This window comes from Brachionichthys hirsutus, chromosome 24 (genome assembly GCF_040956055.1).
Source record: "Brachionichthys hirsutus isolate HB-005 chromosome 24, CSIRO-AGI_Bhir_v1, whole genome shotgun sequence".
Taxonomy (NCBI): Eukaryota; Metazoa; Chordata; class Actinopteri; order Lophiiformes; family Brachionichthyidae; genus Brachionichthys; species Brachionichthys hirsutus.
The window spans coordinates 1,479,120-1,497,539 of NC_090920.1; the positions used below are offsets into that span (position 1 = coordinate 1,479,120).

Below are 18,420 nucleotides of genomic sequence, written 5' to 3' on the forward strand. Positions count from 1 at the left end.
CATAAAGGAGTTCCCTTTTGGTACAACTTTTGACTGGTGTTGTTCTGCTGCCATCTAGTGCATTAATTGTTCTTAATTTTAACTAATTGGCATGCACAGTTGAAACGTATTTTTCAGCCTCACTTTGCTTTCAATTGTATTTCATTTTATTTTATTACCAGACTATTTCTATTAGTAGCTTGTACTTTATTTTATACACGCTGTGAGAACACAGAAAACAAACAAACAAACAAACAAAACTAAAAGAACAATGAAATAAAAAGAAGTGCCGCTTGTGAAACATTTCTAAAACATTTATTTTAGTATTGGGTGAAAATCTGAGCGGATCTAAACCCGGAAACCAGCAGCACGAGAAGGGGCGGTAAATAGGCGGGGCCGTCGTGGCGTCACGTGACACTGATATAGGAAGTGAGGCGTGGCCAGCGTTGTCGTTTGTGACTGGGTCTTTTGGCGTAGCTTCAAAGAGCGCACGAGGTAACGTCACGCTTATTTACGTGCATCGCAAAAAATAATAATCAAAGTAAAACGTAAAGTAAATACCGGGCTGGTATTTACTCTCTGTAAATATCGTTTTTGGCTATTTGGTGCTATGCAAAGCTAACTTTATATTGTTTTTGTCTTTGTTATTGTTAGCCTGCTTTTGCTAGCTACCTTTTTCCACAGACAACCCAACGGCAGCCAGGTTTAGCTCGTTAGCCCGGTGCTAACGGACTGCGCTATCCAGCGACTAGCTTTGTGCAACTTGTTTTGCGTTCCCCCCCCCATTTAAGAGAGGAACGCCGCTTTGCTTCGGTGGAAGTTTTCACTGACAGGCTTGACAATTGACAAACATCTTTTTTTAAATAAAGGTAATTTAAATTCTTCACTAATCTATTTTTTTTGGGGGGGGGGGGGGGTTGACATCTGATCAGAGCAAACCGGCCATTTGAGGGTGTTTTACCCAAACAGACTAACTAATTATAAAACTAAGCAGATTTATCAATTGATCGTGATTATTAAATACAAAATATTAGCGCTCCAAACTGTCGTAATAGCCTGATCGCCTCACAGCGTTGTCTTTTCAGGTCAAACGGTGTCGCCGGACAGCATGCTGTGTGAAAATGTGCACGCGGGATCAAAGGTCAACAGGTTCTCACACGATGCCGACGCGTGCACGTTGCATTTTTAACTACGCGTTCAAAACCTCGCTAAATGTTCTACCCTCAACATTTCAGTGCGCTCCGGTGCGGCAAGGCAGATGAGCGGAGACGAAACGACGATCTGCTCCAAGTGGTTCTTATTCGCCGTCTTCCTGTCAAGCCTGCCGACCCCCCCCCCCCCCCCCCGTGGATTTGACCGAGTGAAATAAATCCAAACAGCCGAGAGAAGAATGGAGGCGGATGCAAGCGGGGGGAAATCGGATGAGGAGAAAGACGTCGATCTGAAGGAGTCCGCCGGCGAGGAGGGGGGACGCCGAGTCGGAGATGGAGGCGCCACTGCTTCCGACTCCGAGGCCCCGCCGCCGTCCGACGGGCCCCCGGAGGAAGCCGGGGGACCCAAGCAGCGGAAGGGGGCGGTGATGTTCTTGTGTTTCTTCGGGTTTATGGCGTCTATAAAGCCGGGGGAGCCTTTCATCACGCCGTACCTGCTCAGCCCGGAGAAGAACTTCACCAGGCAAGAGGTGAGCGGTGTTATAATCCCATTATAACCCCCCCCCCCCCCCCCCCGAGTGGAGCTAAATATTGGCCGAGCCAGTAATGGGAGACGGAAGACGAATGTCCGTTCAGCCAGGACCGCACGCTAACCTCAACGGCTGCTTGTTATGCAGGAACAAAAGAGCAACGCCACGGGGGGGGGGGGGGGAGTTTGCTAATCCAGTTTACTGAGGTCAAAGTTCACATTCCTCCAACGCGGGCGGATAGAAAACCCGCGACTTTTCATTCATTTATTAAAATGACCAGGAGTCGATTGTAGCCTACATAAAAAAATCTCACGTTCATTTGCATATTTGCGTATTTTCATCCCAGGTGACCAATGAGATCACGCCCGTGCTGACGTACTCCTACATGGCGGTGCTGGTGCCGGCCTTCCTGCTCACGGATCTCCTGCGCTACAAGCCCGTCCTGATCGTCCAGGGCCTCAGCCTCGTGGTCATCTGGCTCATCCTGCTCCTGGGCGACTCCCTCCTGGAGATGCAGCTCATGGAGTTCTTCTACGGCGTCACCATGGCCTGCCGCGTGGCCTACTCCTCCTACATCTTCTCCCTGGTCAGCCCGGGCCGCTACCAGCTGGTCGCCGGTTACTCGCGCTCCTCCGTGCTGTTCGGCGTGTTCACCAGCTCCGTCCTGGGCCAGCTGTGCGTGTCCCTGGGCGAGGTCAGCTACTACACGCTGAGCGCCGTCACGCTGGGCTTCGTCGGCTTCGGCCTGCTGCTGGCGATGCTCCTCCCCTGGCCCAAGCGCTCGCTGTTCTTCAACCGGACGAGCCGGGAGCAGACGCGGCGGCGAGCGGAGGTCGCCACTCGGGCCGAGCGGGACGGGATGAAGCCGGGAGGCGACGCGGCGCCCTCCGGGTCGAGCTGGAGGAGCTCCGCCTTGGTACAGATGCTGCTCGAGGTGAGGAACGTGGCGAGGGTGCCCAACCTGAGGCTGTGGTCCTTCTGGTGGGTCTTCAACTCCACGGGGTACTACCTGGTGCTGTTCTACGTCCACATCCTGTGGAACGACGTCCTGCAGACGATGGCGGTCGAGAAGCGGCACGTCTACAACGGCGGCGTGGAGGCGGCGTCCACCTTGCTGAGTGAGATATCTGTGCGCTCGCGGCGGCCGGGTTTTTCGGGTTTTCGACATCGTGGACTGAATCTGTGTTGCAGGCACGCTGACGTCCTTCTCGGCGGGCTTCGTGACGATCCGCTGGAGCGTCTGGTCTGAGCTGGTCATCGGCGTGATCACGGCGCTGCAGGCGGGGCTGCTGCTCCTCATGATCAGCACCGACAACATCTGGGTCTGCTACGTCACCTACATCCTGTTCAGGGGCTTCTACCAGTTCCTGGTGCCCATCGCCACGTGAGATGCCGGCGCCGACTCTCTGATTAAAGCTAACGGCTATTTTTTTTTTTTTTTAAGCTTCTGCTCATCTCTCGCGTCTCGCTTAGATTCCAGATCGCCTCGTCCCTCACCAAGGAGCTCTGCGCCTTGGTGTTCGGCATCAACACCTTTCTGGGGACCATCCTGAAGAGCATCATCAACCTGATCTTCGCCGACAAGCGAGGTCTGGCGTTGAAAGTGCACCATCAGGTAAAAAAATAAATAAATAAAAAGCCTCGAGTCGCTCCGGAGATTTGTCGACGCCGTCTGACATCTGACTCCGAGGCGCCGTTTTTTATTTAATGCAGTTCCTGGCGTACGTCGTTTACTTCTCCATCCTCACCGTCTTCTACTTCATCGGCGCCGCTGTCGTCATCACCCGTCACTATAGAAACCAGCCCGCCGGAGGGGGCGGAGCCGGTGCCGGAGCGCCCGTGGAGCTGCATCCCATGGCGGCAAATTCAGAGGCAGAAACTCTGTCCAACGGCAAAAGTGCCAAAGCGTAACTTTAAATCCCCCATGATCGTTTTTTTTTTAGAGTTGTTTTTAGCCATCTGATGCTGATTTATCTGCTGAGCCTTAATCGCTGAAGTGCCTCGTGGTCGACCGGACGGACGGACGGACAGACGGGCGTCCAACGTTTATTCATCTACACTCCAACCGTATCTAAAGTTACATTTCTAAAAAAAAAGACTTTCCGTTCGAGTTCTTTTTTTTTTGGTTGTAGAACAATGAAATTTTCTAAATCATTTTAGTGCTGAAAATTTGCAAAGGCAGGCTTACTTAGGCTTATTTGTTTTTAATTTGTGAACTAACCTGGGGGGTAAATCATATTTGATTGAAACAGGTCACAGAATATGTTGCTTAGGTGAAAGGAAATATTATAGGACACAAATACTTGCATTGTTTTTTTAGGATTTAGTCATAATTCTGTTGGTAAAATATGATATTTGCTTTTATTTGTTGGACAATCAACCTCCAACAACAAACCTGGGGGGGGGGCTGATGTGGTGAGAATGACATAGGAGCATGCGACCGGACGCAGGGCAAATCTTTTTAACAGAAATGTTCATTAAATTCAGAATGTAACAATATTAGCTGAGAAATAACTGTGAAGGAATCTGAATGCTGTAGAAGAATAAAAAGGCCTTTGATGCGATCGGATTTTTTTATTCGTGAATAAATGACTGAATAAAAAGCGTCTTGATGTTTTCCAGCGTCCGGCTGGTCCCAGCAGGAAGGCCTGCGTGTCGCTTTTGTTTCTGGCTCTCTGCTGTTTGTGCAGCTGCCGTTCTCTCCTCCGACGCGTTCGACCTGATTTTCCTCCGGGAAAAACACGGAGTCGTTTGCTGTCGGAACGTCGGATTTGATCTCTTAATGTAATATAAATGTGGATCTTCCTGTCCGTTTGTTTTCAAATATTCACATACTCTCGTATAAGTATTTGTATGCTATTAATTCCAGGAACCAGCTCCGCATTAAATGTTTTGCTTTGCCTCTAATTCAGAATCAATTTCTTACAGCCGAATGACGAAAATTAAGACTTTCACTCGCAAGGTTGATATTTTGTTGGATTTTATTCCACAATTCATGTAAAGCAAAAAAAACACTTATTTCTTGCCTAAAATTCAAACACAGACAATATCAGAACACTTAAAAGGGAGGCTTCAGCACTTAATAAAAGCACTTAATATTAGCTGCAATAACAGAAAACCCAGTCTAGTAAATATCCTGGAAACATTTGGTTTAGTAACAGTCGACTGAAAATATTTCAAGGAAGCCCAGAAATAGATTTTCATACATTAACGGCTACCAGAGCGTCCTTAAAGGTCACATTCTACCCTTTGCCCACGAGTTAACGCAGTTCCCAAGCATTTATATGAAATGTCTGCGACAGTCTTTGGTCAAAAAAGCAAAGAGGATGACATGAAACCACCAAACACGAGTGTGGAGACATGGGAAAACCTCGATTACTGGATCTGAAGCGCCAAAAAAAAAAAGAAACACTCGATATTCGACCCCCGAAATGGATTTCGGGGGTCGTCCTCTTTCCCCCGCGCTTAGACCGCGGGCTGCGAGGCCGTCGTCAGCTTGTCCCCTGCGGAACGATAGAAGAGGAAGAGGAGTGGCTCCGGTGAAATAATCCTGCAGAGCGGCGGGGGGGGGGGGGAGACATTTTTTACCCTCTGCTGGTGAAACAGCGGCAGTGCCAGGACTTTCTCCTGATGGAGTTGCTTGGAATAATGACACAAGATGCAGACGTCAGCGTCAAAAGCGGAATGATTATAATAGAAATAACACAAACGGGAACTTACTCCGCCTCTCGCTGCTGCTCCAGAAGCCTGAACGGGGGGGGGCAGAAACATGACGCCGCACAATAAAGGAGTGTTTTTCACGCGGCTGTTTCGATTACTCTTCACATATAAAACAGGAATAACTGGAAAAAAAAAAACACGTGACTGACCTGCTTCCCATGGCATGGCGTCTACAGGGAAGAGGATCGGGGGGGGGGGGGGGGGAGAGACGTTCAACGGGATTAGTTTTGAGAGATACGGTCGGAAAAGCTGCAGAAACTTTAACACTTCTTACCTTTTTGAAAGAACCACATTCCTGGAGGAAATGAAATGATTAAGATGCAGCCGCATTTGATCTGCTGTCACTTCTAAATTGTGATAAATGCGCCGACCTGTTTTCCACCGGTGAGAGACGGCCCCCAGCAGCACGGCCCCCAGCAGGCAGAGGAGCAACGTGAGCCCCACGGAAACATTCACGCCTCCTGACGGCGCACTCTGACCTCCTGTATAATACGAAATATTGTTTTCGAAGGTGCTGAAATTACAAGCAGATGCATAAAACAATAGAAAACAAAAAACATCTCACCTAAGATGAAAGGGTTGGGGATGAGCTGGCTCCCCTCCCGGCTCACTGGATTTTCCAGCTCACAGCTGAACTTGCCAACGCTCGAATATTCCTCCTACAAGCAGATAAGAAGTGACACGATTTCTCTTTTCTCCCCAGCTAAAATAAAAATAAAAAAAATAAATAAATAAAAGACACACCCTGGAGATGTTTTCCCGCTTGGCTGAAAGCGGCAGCACTTTGCCGCCGAACCTCCACCTGTAGGTGATCGGACCGGCGTCTTCCGTGGCGCCGTCGCAGGTCAAAACGCAGCCGGTCGTCTCGCCGTCGCAGGATTTCGAAAGAGTGGGAGCGGAAACCGGAGCTGTCGGCGAGAACGGAAGATACACGTCACGGGGGGGGGGGGGGTTTCCTTGGATTTGGCGCGTGCGAAATCGACCCGCTCACAGATGATGACGAGGTGAATGGGATTATCCTCCAAGCCGTTGATCGCCGGCACGTACAATCCGCGGTCCTCCAGAGTCAGTCCCGTCACCGTCAGCGTCCCCGCCGAAGTGTCCAGACTGCCGCGTTCTTTACACAGACACAAAAAAACAGACAAAAAAAAAACAAGATAGCATTAACAATGAATAAAAAGATCCATCAGGATTAGGATTAGGATTGAAACCTGATCTGGGGATACCTTTGAACTGACGGTAACGGTCCACATCCGGCAAGCCTTTGTCCCACTGAACGGCTAGGTCTGGACCGTGTTTCCACAAGATGCTCCGGATGCCGCCAGGGACGGGGGAAGGAGGTTCCAGGGTGACGTCATCGCCAAGCTTCCTGTACACTGTCCGCTCTGGAAGAACAAAACGAGGACCCACCACTGTGCTGGACTGTCTAAACTTAATGCTTCTAATTCGGTTTTTGCAAAACCCCAACACGTGGTGAATGTTTAAACTGTTCATTCCAGTGGTTTTAGCATCATGGCCTTCAAAACAGTGCCAGGAAATTCAGTTTTAGTGCTAATTTAGTCATGCTATCTTAAGATAGCTGCACGAAGGGGAAACTAGGCGGGGCCAGCAGCAACGTGAGCCCCACGGAAACATTCACGCCTCCTGACGGCGCACTCTGACCTCCTGTATAATACGAAACATCGTTTCGAAGGTGCTGAAATTACAAGCAGATGCATAAAACAATAAAAAACAAAAAACATCTCACCTAAGATGAAAGGGTTGGGGATGAGCTGGCTCCCCTCCCGGCTCACTGGATTTTCCAGCTCACAGCTGAACTCGCCAACGCTCGAATATTCCTCCTACAAGCAGATAAGAAGTGACACGATTTCTCTTTTCTCCCCAGCTAAAATAAAAATAAAAAAAATAAATAAAAAAAAGACACACCCTGGAGATGTTTTCCCGCTTGGCTGAAAGCTGCAGCACTTTGCCGCCGAAGCTCCACCTGTAGGTGATCGGACCGGCGTCTTCCGTGGCGCCGTCGCAGGTCAAAACGCAGCCGGTCGTCTCGCCGTCGCAGGATTTCGAAAGAGTGGGAGCGGAAACCGGAGCTGTCGGCGAGAACGGAAGATACACGTCACGGGGGGGGGGGGGGTTCCTTGGATTTGGCGCGTGCGAAATCGACCCGCTCACAGATGATGACGAGGTGAATGGGATCATCCTCCAAGCCGTTGATCGCCGGCACGTACAATCCGCGGTCCTCCAGAGTCAGTCCCGTCACCGTCAGCGTCCCCGCCGAAGTGTCCAGACTGCTGCGTTCTTTACACAGACACAAAAAAACAGACAAAAAAAAAACAAGATAGCATTAACAATGAATAAAAAGATCCATCAGGATTAGGATTAGGATTGAAACCTGATCTGGGGATACCTTTGAACTGACGGTAACGGTCCACATCCGGCCAGCCTTTGTCCCACTGAACGGCTAGGTCTGGACCGTGTTTCCACAAGATGCTCCGGATGTCGCCATGGACGGGGGAAGGAGGTTCCAGGGTGACGTCATCGCCAAGCTTCCTGTACACTTTCAGCTCTGGAAGAACAAAACGAGGACCCACCGCTGTGCTGGACTGTCTAAACTTAATGCTTCTAATTCGGTTTTTGCAAAACCCCAACATGTGGTGAATGTTTAAACTGTTCATTCCAGTGGTTTTAGCATCATGGCCTTCAAAACAGCGTCAGGAAATTCAGTTTTAGTGCTAATTTAGTCATGCTATCTTAAGATAGCTGCACGAAGGGGAAACTAGGCGGGGCCGTGGATAAGGAACTAGGCGGGGCCGTGGATAAGGAAACTGCGTAGTGTGTGCGAAGAGACGACAAAATAAGGAATTGCATTATGCGTAGCATAACAAATAGTCGGCTAACAGCTAGCTAGCTAGCTAGCTAGCAGGTGCGTAACTCACCTGAAACTGCGTTTACAGCCACCACAAAAGACCACGCCCATCCGGCCAGCAACATCGTCTGATGTTATTATTATTTTTTACTCTTACACGATGGAAAACGAGAGAAAATCCAAACTGTTTCTGTTCCAACCCGACAGACGCATGTCAGGTAACGTTATTATATAAAAAAAAAACACGTTATAACGCAGTAAAAGAAGTAACCTAGCGAGGAAAGAGAGGCAAAGTGAGTCTTTTCGAAAGTGAAAGTTCCTGCTGAAGCAACGGAAACGCTACCGCGGTCGGTGATTGGTTTACGATTTAGGGGGAAATGTCAGAGTAAACCAATCCGAGGAGTAGGAGGGCGGGACATCTTACGTCAGAGCCTCGCGAGACTCTGCGAGACTCTGCACTGTGTCAGGAACCTTAACAGGCATCTTTATTCTGGCATATATCATGATCATTCCTTACATATTTACATATTTAATAGTTATTTAAAAATTTAAAATCATATTTGCTTCTTCTTTTTTTAAATCCAGCACAGACACACTTTTGATATATGATGCAAGGTCAGTTGTGTTGCACTTTATTTACTTTATTAATTACAGTAACGTTAGCAATGACCAAACAACTTCATTTAGATCATTTTTTAATTGATCCTAAACTATCAATAATTACTTTTGTTCATTTTCTGAACTCACGGGCGTGTGAGGCTTCTGTATACTTTTAACAGGCGTGTCCATCACGTCTGATCACTCCTGACGTGACTCCTCCAGGGCCAGGGGCTCCACCTGCAGCCACAAGCCTCCCTCCACACGCAGGACGAGGTGGGGGAGACGGCGAACTCCCCCAGAGCCGCTCCGGAGTTCAGGGTTCGCTCCAGGGGAGAGACGAAACCGGAGCAGCGTCAACGCCACGACCACTCGAAGCTCCGCCAGGGCGAATTTCTGACCAATACAGTTCCTGTGAACACAAAAAACAGGTTCCGATTAGACCTTATTTACACTTAACTGCCAACGGGGTTGGGGCAGAACTAATACAAGCACACCTGGGACCCGAGGAAAAGGGGATGAAAGCATGCGAAGCCAGGCTCGATTTATTTGCGGGGTCAAAACGCAGAGGATTGAACTCCTAAAAGAGAGCAGCACAAAAATGATCAAGCACGGCGTTAGAATAGAACTCAGATATTTGCTTTTAATTTCTTACGTGTGGGTTTGCCCAAACATCGGGGTTGTGGTGCGTTCCATAAATGCTGACCAAACAGATGGCACCTTGGGAAGCAGTTAAGAAGATTAGCCCGATGTTCTTCCTCTGACTCCAACAGAGTCTTCCTCCCTCACCTTTGGGCACGGTTCGACCTCCCGGTAGCTCCATGTCCCGGGTGTACGTCCGGGTTACCGCCTGCACCGGCGCGTGCAGCCTGAGAGACTCTCTGACGCACATGGTGGTGAAGGGCAGTTGAGACAGATCCTCCCTGAGATAAACGCGCATTTAAATATATCTCATTTAAGCTCCGTGGACAAAAAGGTTCACCTTTTAAGAAGCCGTTTCTGTGTTTACTCAACCACTGGATTTCGTGCGCCTCGCGCCCTTGCATCAGATCGGCCACTTCCTGCCTGCATTTCTCCTGATAGTGGTCGTGATTAGCTAAATTATACAGGGTCCAGCAAATCGCACTGGCCGTTGTGTCGTGACCTGTCAAAGGGAAACTGGGATATTATTTTTTTTCTCGTTTTGCACTTTTAACACTGAAGAGAGGCGCTGAGAGAAGCTCACCTGCAAACATGAAGGTGTTTGCCTCGGCCTGAATCTCCTCATCTGCGATGCCGTGTCCCTCCTCGTCCTGAAGTGGGGCAGAACATTCCCGTGAGTCAAATGAAAATCTCAGACCCGTATTTATGTTCGTGATCGATTCGGAATCAGAAACAAAAACAGCAAAATCTATGTCTAACGTGTAATTAGTGTGTGCCCCTCATCAGCAGTGATTACAGCAGTAATCCTCCTCCCAATGGACTGGCACAACCGCTGCGTTGTCTGTTGTCAGGTGCTTATTTCTTCTTCTCTCCTACCTTTGACATTAATAGGATATCCACAAAGTCTTTCTTCCTCTGTGGTGCTGTGTCGCAATCGTTTTTCGTCTCCCGGCCGATCGAGGCGCGGCGCTTCTCCACCACGTCTCTCGTAAACCTGCAAACGCCGCGCCGTTACCGTGACAACAAACCATCTCCGTATCGTCAGATGTATATATATATATATGTGCCACACCTGTGCACGATACTTAAGGCCTCTTTGAATCGTCTCCCCTGCGACGTTTTCCAGTAAATCCAGTCCCAGTGGTGGAACATCCTGTACCGGCGATCCATTATCAGGTCGCTCAGCTCCACAATGGCCGACACGTAGTCGCTGGCGGACCTAGAGACGGGACATCTGAAAGACGCGGAGGTACGACAGAAGCGGAATCCAGCCCTGGGAAGCCAGGAATGGCGCGCTAACTCACTGCTGGCAGTTGCTGTCGTAGCTGAAAGCACATTTCAGCAGACTGTCCAGGGTCATCAGGGTGACGTGGTGGAACATCTCGATATCAGGCCCGTCTGCTGCGGCCATGCGGCGCCACTTAACCTGGAAGATTAGCAACACTTAAGTCTAAACTTTAGTCTAAGCTAAACCCAAAAACCCGGAGACCATGCTTACGTGCATGGTGTCGGCGGAGGAGTTGAACGTTTCGACGTGGCTCCTCAGGACGTCAAAGTGAAAAGCCGGAGTCAGGAGCCGCCTCTTTCGAGACCACGCTTCCCCGCTGCTTAGCAACAGACTCTGTCCTGGGGAAACGAGAGCGAGGATTTACCTCGAAACGGGACGAGAAACCGATCCAGCGAGCGGAAGAGTTTGCGTGGACTCACCAAGCCACGGGCGCAGATGGCCGTAGACGAGCTCGTCTTTCACCGTAATGTCGGCTGGATGGAGGGAAGGCGGAGGGATGAAGACGACAATCGCTGATTAATCGTCCTCTCGTAAAGAAATAAATAAATGTTGTGGCACGCTTACCCGGAGCCGTGAGCAGAGGTTTAACGTAATCGGGGTGGAAGACTCTGACCAGGTGATAAAAAGGGCCGAGGAACCAGCAACAGGAGTGTTTGTACGTCTGCACCAGCTCGTCCACCTGCAGGAGACCTTCTTCTGTGCTCTGAATCTGAGGCACGTATTCAAAACACACAAAATGCACTCAGTCCTGCCGCAGTCATGTGTTTTAGCAGACTGGATATGCGTATCTTACCTGGCCCAGGTGGCCTAAAAGCCAAGAGTTTGCACGAGGTTTGCTGAAGCAGGACAATCTGTACGTGTACCAGGCGTGATGCAGCAACAACCTCGTCGTCAAGACCGCCACCGCGGCTCCGAGTCCTGCTCCAAAGGCAAGCAGGAGCTGGCAGAGACCAGTCCAGGTGAGGACGGGAGCGAGGACAGGCATTCCAGGAGACGGACGTCCTTCGGCGTTCACAAGAAGCTGTTTGTGGTGGGACATGCAGAAAGGAAACTCCCGTCGCAGTTATTTCAACACAACTGTTGTAAGTGTATTGTTGTAAAATCAGATGAAGACACCATTTCCTCTGACTGTCACAAGCCGGTTTCTCAAATCTTCACCAAGCATCTCGTTGCGGTTGCAATTTGTTGACAAAACGCAAAGTTATGTCCACTTTTATCATCGAATCAATGACTTTCTCGTGTTTTTTTTTTTGAAGAAAAATGAGATATAGCTGCATACGGCTATCAACGATAAATCAAATAGAGCAAGACAAAAATATAAGATAAAAAACAATTGAGACCATTTGCCTTTAATTTAGTAAATTAGGTTAAAGATTGAAATGTGGTTGTTTCAACTCGAAACTATCTTTTTTTTTTGTTTATTTAACTCCGAGTTTACGAGGCGCCCCTGAACGCCACGCTGATACACCTGAGTTGAACAGTTCGGTGATTGTCGCTGAGAAAACGACTAAAAAAACGAAACAATTTTAGTTATTCAGACGGTCCGGGATGACAAACGGACAATACTGGACGTGTTTCCATTGGTGATGTTCATACCTGTCTGTTTCAGGTGAGTTTTATTCGAATAATTTATTCCTGCTAATGTTAGAGAAGCTAACCAGGCTAGCCAATTCCAATTAGCCGCTAGCTAGCTGCGTCATTCCGGGTGAGAGAAGCTAACTAGCTAACCAGGCTAGCCAATAGCAATTAGCCGCTAGGTAGCTGCGTCATTCCGGGTGAGAGAAGCTAACTAGCTAACCAGGCTAGCCAATAGCAATTAGCCGCTAGGTAGCTGCGTCATTCCGGCTTCTAATTACACCCTTGTACGATTTAAAAAGTTAATTTCCTTACCGATTAGTCTATTTTTTATTTTTTTTAATGTTTTATTTAAAAATGCAAGGACAGTCCAACACCGCAGAAATATTAAACGCTATGGGGGCATTGTTAGCATGTTTGTTTACTTTGCATTCGTGACGTAGTACATAAGTGTCCAGGTTTTGATGCATCCTTCTCTGTCAGGTTTCCATCTTGAAATGGATGAAACTGCCAAAAGAAGCAACGGGCGTTGCCAGACATGGTCACCAGTCAAGACGGCCCTGCCTCCCTGGACGAGCCGCCACACGGAGCAGGATCCCCGGGACCGTCGCGTCAAAACGCAGTCGAGTCCCCCGTGTCGTTTCTTCGAGGAGCTGTTCCGTCCGGGCCAGATCTCCAACGCTCTGGTCCCTCTGGCCCTCACAACCTCCACCGGGCCGCAGAGCGACGTGGTGAAAAAGGGCTACCTGGGAAAGCTGGATCGGAACCACCGGAGATATTTTGTCCTGAGAGCAGGAAGCCACACCGGGCCCGGTCGGCTGGAGTGGTACAAGAACCAGGAGAAGTTCACAGCGATGGAGTCCGCTGGTAAAGCTGCGCCGTTTGGCTCAAGCAAGCAAGGGTTGGTTAAAGTAACTTAAGCAGAGTCAAGGTTTCTAAGGGATAGAAACCAGATATTGATACATTTTGAATTAAATAGTCACCGTATTGGTGAATAAATGTGTGAAAGATGCATAAATGTTTAAAACGTAGTTTGTTACAGTCTAAAAAATGAACTGATTTCAATGTTCAGGGTGATTTATCTGAGATGCTGTCTCGGTGTGAGTCGGATTCGCAGTACCAGGAACGGCCACATGGTGGCGGTGTACGCAAGGGACCAGACCGTGGTGCTGGCGGTGGAGGACCAGAGGGAGCAGGAGGAGTGGCATCTGGCCGTCAAGAGGCTGATGGAAGACGAGCAGGCAGATGAAGATGATGATGGGTATTGCACTTTGCCCCCTGCTGCTTTCTTCAAAGAGGTAGGGAGGTTGAAATAGACAAACTGATGAAGATCTCCAACCCAGACAAATGTGATTGATCTCATGTTTGACTGCCGAAATGTCATTTATATTTTAAAATCATGCGTTGTCATGATTGATGATTTTTCTTTCTTCTGAGGTTGTTAAATCATTAAAAAATTATCTGCCAGTGCAGCAAGTAAAAAAACATCCTAATACGATCCCAAGGAGATGCATCACATAAGATGCATTACGTTAAGATTAGCTAAAAATGATTAACGACATCAAAAGGAAATTCAAGATACTTGAGAGAGTTTTATTAAAGCCAAATTGACAGGAAAGACACAACCGTGTGCAGAAACTGTAGATTCTGAAGTCGTTCTCAAATGTACAACTTCCACCTCTCCTTCGTGGAAGGTCTGGCCCGTTACGGTGAAGCCCAGAGATCTGGGCTCCTCGAAGCCCCTGGCGGGGGAGAGCCGCCTCTGCCTCACGTCTTCCTCGCTCATCCTGGTCAGGGTGAGCGCCGACTTGCCGTCGGTGACGATACCGCTGCTGAGCATCCGCCGCTTCGGGCACTTGGACGGATCCTTCTTTTTGGAGCTCGGCAGGTCGGCCCCGAACGGCCCCGGAGAGATCTGGATGGACGCAAAGGATCAAGGTGATTAAGGGTTAAAAGGTGTCTTTCTTTAGCTTGCCCCCCCCTTACCATTGCAACGTGACCTCTGATCTTTCCGTCTGTCGCCTGCAGGGAGTCCGGCAGTTGCCCAGCACATCCACGAGGAGGTCCGCGGCGCCGTGAAGGCTCTGCGGGCTCTTCCCGACTTCAGCCGGTCTCCGAACTCCGCCCACAAGCAGCCGCAAACCCTTCTGGCTTCAAAACGGTGCAGACCCAAATGCGGAGACAAGCTGGGGAGCGCGAGGCCGCTCGGTTCTCGTCTCGCGGCGCCCCCCAGAAGCGCCGAAAGCCGGACGAAGGGGCGGAAACCAGAATCGACTCCGAGCCTCGCGTCGGACCCACAGCGGGGCGCCGCGTCTCACTGCAGAGACGCGGCCTTTGAGATGGAGGGATGGGAGTCGGTAGAGGAGGAGGAGGAGGAGGAGGAAGAGGAGGAGGAGAGCCTGGGGTACATGAAGATGTCACCGCAGGGGAGCCACAGTTCATCGATTCTGCCTCGGGACGATTACGTGACCATGATGAGCCCGAGTAAAGGAGACGCGTGTCTTCGGTCGTCGCTCTGCGCGTGAGCTAGCTGCCTGGATCCATTTATTAAATACGGGAGTCGACTTTTAAATGTGAACTTTCTGTCCTTCGTAGCTCCGCCTCCGACAGCTGCTCTTCTCTGAACCCCCCGCGTCGTCGGCTGACCCGATCCCAGCCGTCGGAGGCAGATGCCTGCCAAACGGCGACGAGCATCGGCGGCTCCGCCCGACCGCAGGACGACGCGGGGGCATCTGCGGTGCCGAGACGACCCCCGATCGAGACCACTTCCTCCCCGGCGAGGACCATCGACGGGTCTGGCGTGACGCCGTCGATTATCGCTGGAGCGTCGGGCTGTACCGGGCCGGCGCAGACCAGTTTAAGATCTGGCGCCGGCTGGTCCGGGCGACTCCGAGCTGTAGCGGGACGCTCTGTGAGAAGACGCCGCCTGTCGTTCTGTCTGCCTTGCCTGCAGGGTGAAGACAGATCCTGAGTGTTCGAAGGAATTCACAGCTTCTGTATAATATATATTCTTTTTTTTTTGGTGTTGGTTGAATCAAGCCCTTTTTTTGATCCGGCACTTGATATAGTTGTAAAAAAAATAAACTCCTGTGAAAGCAAAATGCCTTCGGCCTTTAATTAGCAACATTCACACAGCTCAAACTGTTTAGTGTTATAAACAAGCGATGAAAATACAAATGAGTCTTTAAAAAGATGCTGCGACATCAAACACATTTTATTTACGTCTCGCTTGCTTAGAGAAGAAGCTATTTTATTAAACTAATATATCTAAATAGGTTTTCCCTTTCAATGGCGACGTTTGTTGATTTTTATTTCCGGGCGGCAGAGGGCGCTGCTGCTTCATTTGGACTTTTGAGTCTTCAGAGGAACTTTCCCGCAGCAAATAGCGCGTTTATGGGAGCGCTCCAACAGGGGTGGCTTGTTATTCATGACATGTCGCCAGTAATTATGTTCTGCTCACCTGATCAGAATATTTACGTGCATTAAATAGATGAGACTCTCGGTAATTTCAAGATGGCTGCTTCCGGGGAACTTGTATGTAAAGTAGGAACAATCACATGAGTTCCTTGTTTTGTTTACACAGCTCGCGACAGTAGCACTTCCTAAACAGTGATGACCCGGAAGAAAAAAAAACAGTCCAATGCCGCCTTCATGGTACTAACCAAATATCGTAAATTGTTTATCTTACTATGAACGCATCATTTATAACAACGTTTTCGCTAAACACCAAATTATTTACTTATTGATGCAATGTGATGTTCTGTTTAGCTAATAAAACGATAAATGTTAAATTAATAGAGATTCCATTATTGAAGACGGGTCAACCTGAGATAAATGAATCGGTTAAATTCCGATTTAATAGTTGACCGTGAATGTCGCACAAGTGACATTCACGGCGCATGCGCAGTAAGAGGTGTTTGCGTTTCTCCCTCCCTCCCTCCTCTGAGACTGACAGCCCGGTTAGCTCCTGCTGTTCACCGGCAATGATACAGCAAACACGGACCGAGCGAGACGACTTAACGAGCACTTTTTTTTTTTTTTTTTACAAAACCGATGAGGATATTATTTTGACGCCGTTCCCCGTTCACGACAACCGGAACTAAATCGCAAAGCCTTTTGTTGTTGTTGTTTCAGGAAAAGGGACATCCGACATCCGGTAGAGGAATGGATGCGACGGCTGATTTCATGCGACGTAGACCGGCCAGATAAGAAGCTTCAGCCCGCACTGGAAGCGGACATCACCCGTTCAGAGCTAGCCTTGTGGTTATATTAACCCCAAAAATAGTTAAACACATTATTAAAAGGGCATACCTTAGTTGTAGCCGAGCGTAAGCTAACCGCTGCTGGCTCGAGCTAACTATCGGTTAGCTGAATTTAGCATTTCTTGTTTATTTTATTTTTCTTCATTGAAGTCAGCATTTTTTTTAAATTATCTTCCTGAAGTTGGATTTTAACTTCTATCAAAGGCGAGGGACGCGGTTCCAGCCCAGAACGGTCGAACTTGTTTTTTTTTGTTTTTTTTTAAAGGACATAAATCATCCGACTTCTCACTTATGGCTCGTTAGCATCGCGGCTGACCCAGCTAGCTAGCATAGCATCTGTGTTAGCTAGTCGGTAGCGCAAACAGCACGTCAGCCATTTCTTTCTTTTTTCTTTTTTTTAAAGTAACTCCTTCACGGTCAAGATGCACCAGCAGGACTTCTCTGGAGACCCGCCCGGGACCGGGAGCCGGAAAGCCGCCTTCCACTACAGGGCGGGGAGCAGCGGCGGCTCGCCCGCGTCACCCGCCGCCGGTGACGACAATCCAACCCAGGCCGGATCCTCCTCCCCTGCGCTCCACCACCAAGCGGCTTCCGCTCAGGTGAAGAAGAAGAGCGGCTTCCAGATAACCAGCGTCACCTCGGCTCAGATCAACGTGAGCGGCAACAACAGCCTGGCGGACGACACGGAGAGCTACGACGACATGGACGAGTCTCACGCCGAAGACCTGTCCTCCTCGGACGCGCCGGACGTCTCCGCGCCCAGAGCCGCGGACGCGGGCGCGCCGCCCCGGAGCTCCTCCGACGAGGCGTTGAACAGCCTCCACGGGGTCGACTCGCCTGGGGTCGCGTCCCCCAACGAGCCCCGTCACCCTCACGCCATCGCTCGGGGGTCTCAGCAGCACGGCGCCATGGTAAACGGCATGCAACATCATCATCATCATCATTACTGTCCTCAGCAACACCTTCATCACTCTGACGGCTCGGGAGGAGGTGAACTCTCGTTGGCCGGTTCGGCTCCGGCGGCGCCGAGCAGCCAGCCCCAGAGGGACAATAATCCGGCAGGCGGGACAAACCAACCGTTCGCCGCCGGCGGGGCCGCCGTTGAGCCGCAACCGCAAGGCGCTGCGAACCTTTCCGACGCGTCTGCTGTCGCCCCGCCCCCTGGGCCGGCGGGTTCTGACCACACGGGCTCGAGCGGGCCGGTTGGTCCTGCCGGAAGAGGGGCGGGCCCATCGGCCGCCCAATCGCAGCACGCCCCCACGCAGACGGTGACCGGCTCCCGCTTCAGGGTGGTTAAATTAGACACCAACTCCGAGCCGTTCCGGAAAGGAAGGTGGACTTGCACGGAGTACTATGAGAAGGAGGCCCCCCCCCCCGCCGCGGCCGAGGCCCCGAGGGGCGCGGAGGGGGCCGCGGAGGCCGAGGGGGGGCCGGGCCAGGACTTCACGAGTCCACAAGCCCTCCAGAGCCCGCCGCAGGGGCCGGCCCAGGCCGTTCCACCGCAGGAGGCCGTCGGGGGGGCGTCGCCCTCTGTGATGTCCCACCAGGCTGTACCCCAGGGGGGCTACCCTGCACCCCAGCCCCACTCGGGGGTCAGGCAGCCGGACTTCATCCAGCCAACCGCTCCCTTCCAGACCCAAGTTCAGCCCCCTCCGCCGCACGCTTCGGTCGGGGTCTCCGTGACGCCGACTCCGGCTCAGGGGGGGCCGCCCGCCCCGGCGTCTTTCGGACAACCTCAGACTCGCCCGGCGCAGCAAGTCCAGCCCTCGTCCGCCTACGGGACCCCCTACGTGCCTCTGACCGCCGTCCT

At 50.5% G+C, this 18,420-nt stretch overlaps 4 protein-coding genes across 4 annotated transcripts in view; 2 read left to right on the forward strand and 2 right to left on the reverse strand.

Moving 5' to 3' along the window:
- Positions 1 to 1,369: 1,369 nt before the first annotated feature.
- Positions 1,370 to 4,293, forward strand: slc19a1 (solute carrier family 19 member 1). Its single transcript, XM_068756477.1, has 5 exons — positions 1,370 to 1,660; positions 2,007 to 2,778; positions 2,852 to 3,044; positions 3,134 to 3,275; positions 3,374 to 4,293. Exons 1-5 carry the CDS (start codon positions 1,370 to 1,372, stop codon positions 3,569 to 3,571), a joined length of 1,596 nt encoding a protein of 531 aa, XP_068612578.1. The 3' UTR covers positions 3,572 to 4,293.
- A 330-nt stretch (positions 4,294 to 4,623) lies between these two features.
- LOC137912236 (carcinoembryonic antigen-related cell adhesion molecule 2-like) lies at positions 4,624 to 8,371 on the reverse strand. The gene is made up of 15 exons (XM_068756583.1): positions 8,317 to 8,371; positions 7,788 to 7,946; positions 7,553 to 7,678; positions 7,307 to 7,470; positions 7,128 to 7,221; positions 6,607 to 6,765; positions 6,372 to 6,497; positions 6,125 to 6,288; positions 5,946 to 6,039; positions 5,752 to 5,862; positions 5,655 to 5,675; positions 5,530 to 5,550; positions 5,381 to 5,407; positions 5,249 to 5,299; positions 4,624 to 5,163 (listed from the first exon to the last, which is right to left on the reverse strand). Exons 1-15 carry the CDS (start codon positions 8,369 to 8,371, stop codon positions 5,126 to 5,128), a joined length of 1,410 nt encoding a protein of 469 aa, XP_068612684.1. The 3' UTR covers positions 4,624 to 5,125.
- Positions 8,372 to 9,044: 673 nt separating this feature from the next.
- cyp4f3 (cytochrome P450, family 4, subfamily F, polypeptide 3) lies at positions 9,045 to 11,758 on the reverse strand. The gene is made up of 13 exons (XM_068756585.1): positions 11,567 to 11,758; positions 11,338 to 11,482; positions 11,193 to 11,246; positions 10,984 to 11,111; positions 10,790 to 10,911; positions 10,558 to 10,704; positions 10,362 to 10,479; positions 10,069 to 10,135; positions 9,858 to 9,987; positions 9,633 to 9,766; positions 9,499 to 9,563; positions 9,341 to 9,423; positions 9,045 to 9,255 (listed from the first exon to the last, which is right to left on the reverse strand). The coding sequence occupies exons 1-13, from the start codon at positions 11,756 to 11,758 to the stop codon at positions 9,045 to 9,047; spliced, it is 1,596 nt and encodes a 531-aa protein (XP_068612686.1).
- Positions 11,759 to 16,881: 5,123 nt separating this feature from the next.
- zgc:65895 (uncharacterized protein LOC393546 homolog) overlaps positions 16,882 to 18,420 on the forward strand; it is a 2,691-nt gene continuing 1,152 nt past the window's right edge. The window contains exon 1 of the mRNA XM_068756586.1: positions 16,882 to 18,415. Coding sequence (XP_068612687.1) covers positions 17,033 to 18,415 — 1,383 coding nt within the window. The 5' untranslated portion in view covers positions 16,882 to 17,032. The remainder of the gene's footprint in view (positions 18,416 to 18,420) is intronic.

What these genes read in the sequence shown, in the direction of transcription:
- slc19a1 (XM_068756477.1), top strand. Translation starts at nt 1,370, where the DNA reads ATGGAGGCGGATGCAAGCGGGGGGAAATCGGATGAGGAGAAAGACGTC. An exon ending in AGAACTTCACCAGGCAAGAG is followed by an intron (nt 1,661 to 2,006) that starts GTGAGCGGTGTT and finishes TTTTCATCCCAG; the next exon opens with GTGACCAATGAGATCACGCC. An exon ending in GGCGGCGTCCACCTTGCTGA is followed by an intron (nt 2,779 to 2,851) that starts GTGAGATATCTG and finishes TCTGTGTTGCAG; the next exon opens with GCACGCTGACGTCCTTCTCG.
- cyp4f3 (XM_068756585.1), bottom strand. Translation starts at nt 11,758, where the DNA reads ATGCCTGTCCTCGCTCCCGTCCTCACCTGGACTGGTCTCTGCCAGCTC. An exon ending in TTTTAGGCCACCTGGGCCAG is followed by an intron (nt 11,483 to 11,566) that starts GTAAGATACGCA and finishes TACGTGCCTCAG; the next exon opens with ATTCAGAGCACAGAAGAAGG. An exon ending in CCCTTTTCCTCGGGTCCCAG is followed by an intron (nt 9,256 to 9,340) that starts GTGTGCTTGTAT and finishes TTGTGTTCACAG; the next exon opens with GAACTGTATTGGTCAGAAAT.
- LOC137912236 (XM_068756583.1), bottom strand. Translation starts at nt 8,371, where the DNA reads ATGTTGCTGGCCGGATGGGCGTGGTCTTTTGTGGTGGCTGTAAACGCA. An exon ending in CCGTTACCGTCAGTTCAAAG is followed by an intron (nt 6,498 to 6,606) that starts GTATCCCCAGAT and finishes GTCTGTGTAAAG; the next exon opens with AACGCGGCAGTCTGGACACT. An exon ending in GAGCAGCAGCGAGAGGCGGA is followed by an intron (nt 5,300 to 5,380) that starts GTAAGTTCCCGT and finishes CATTATTCCAAG; the next exon opens with CAACTCCATCAGGAGAAAGT.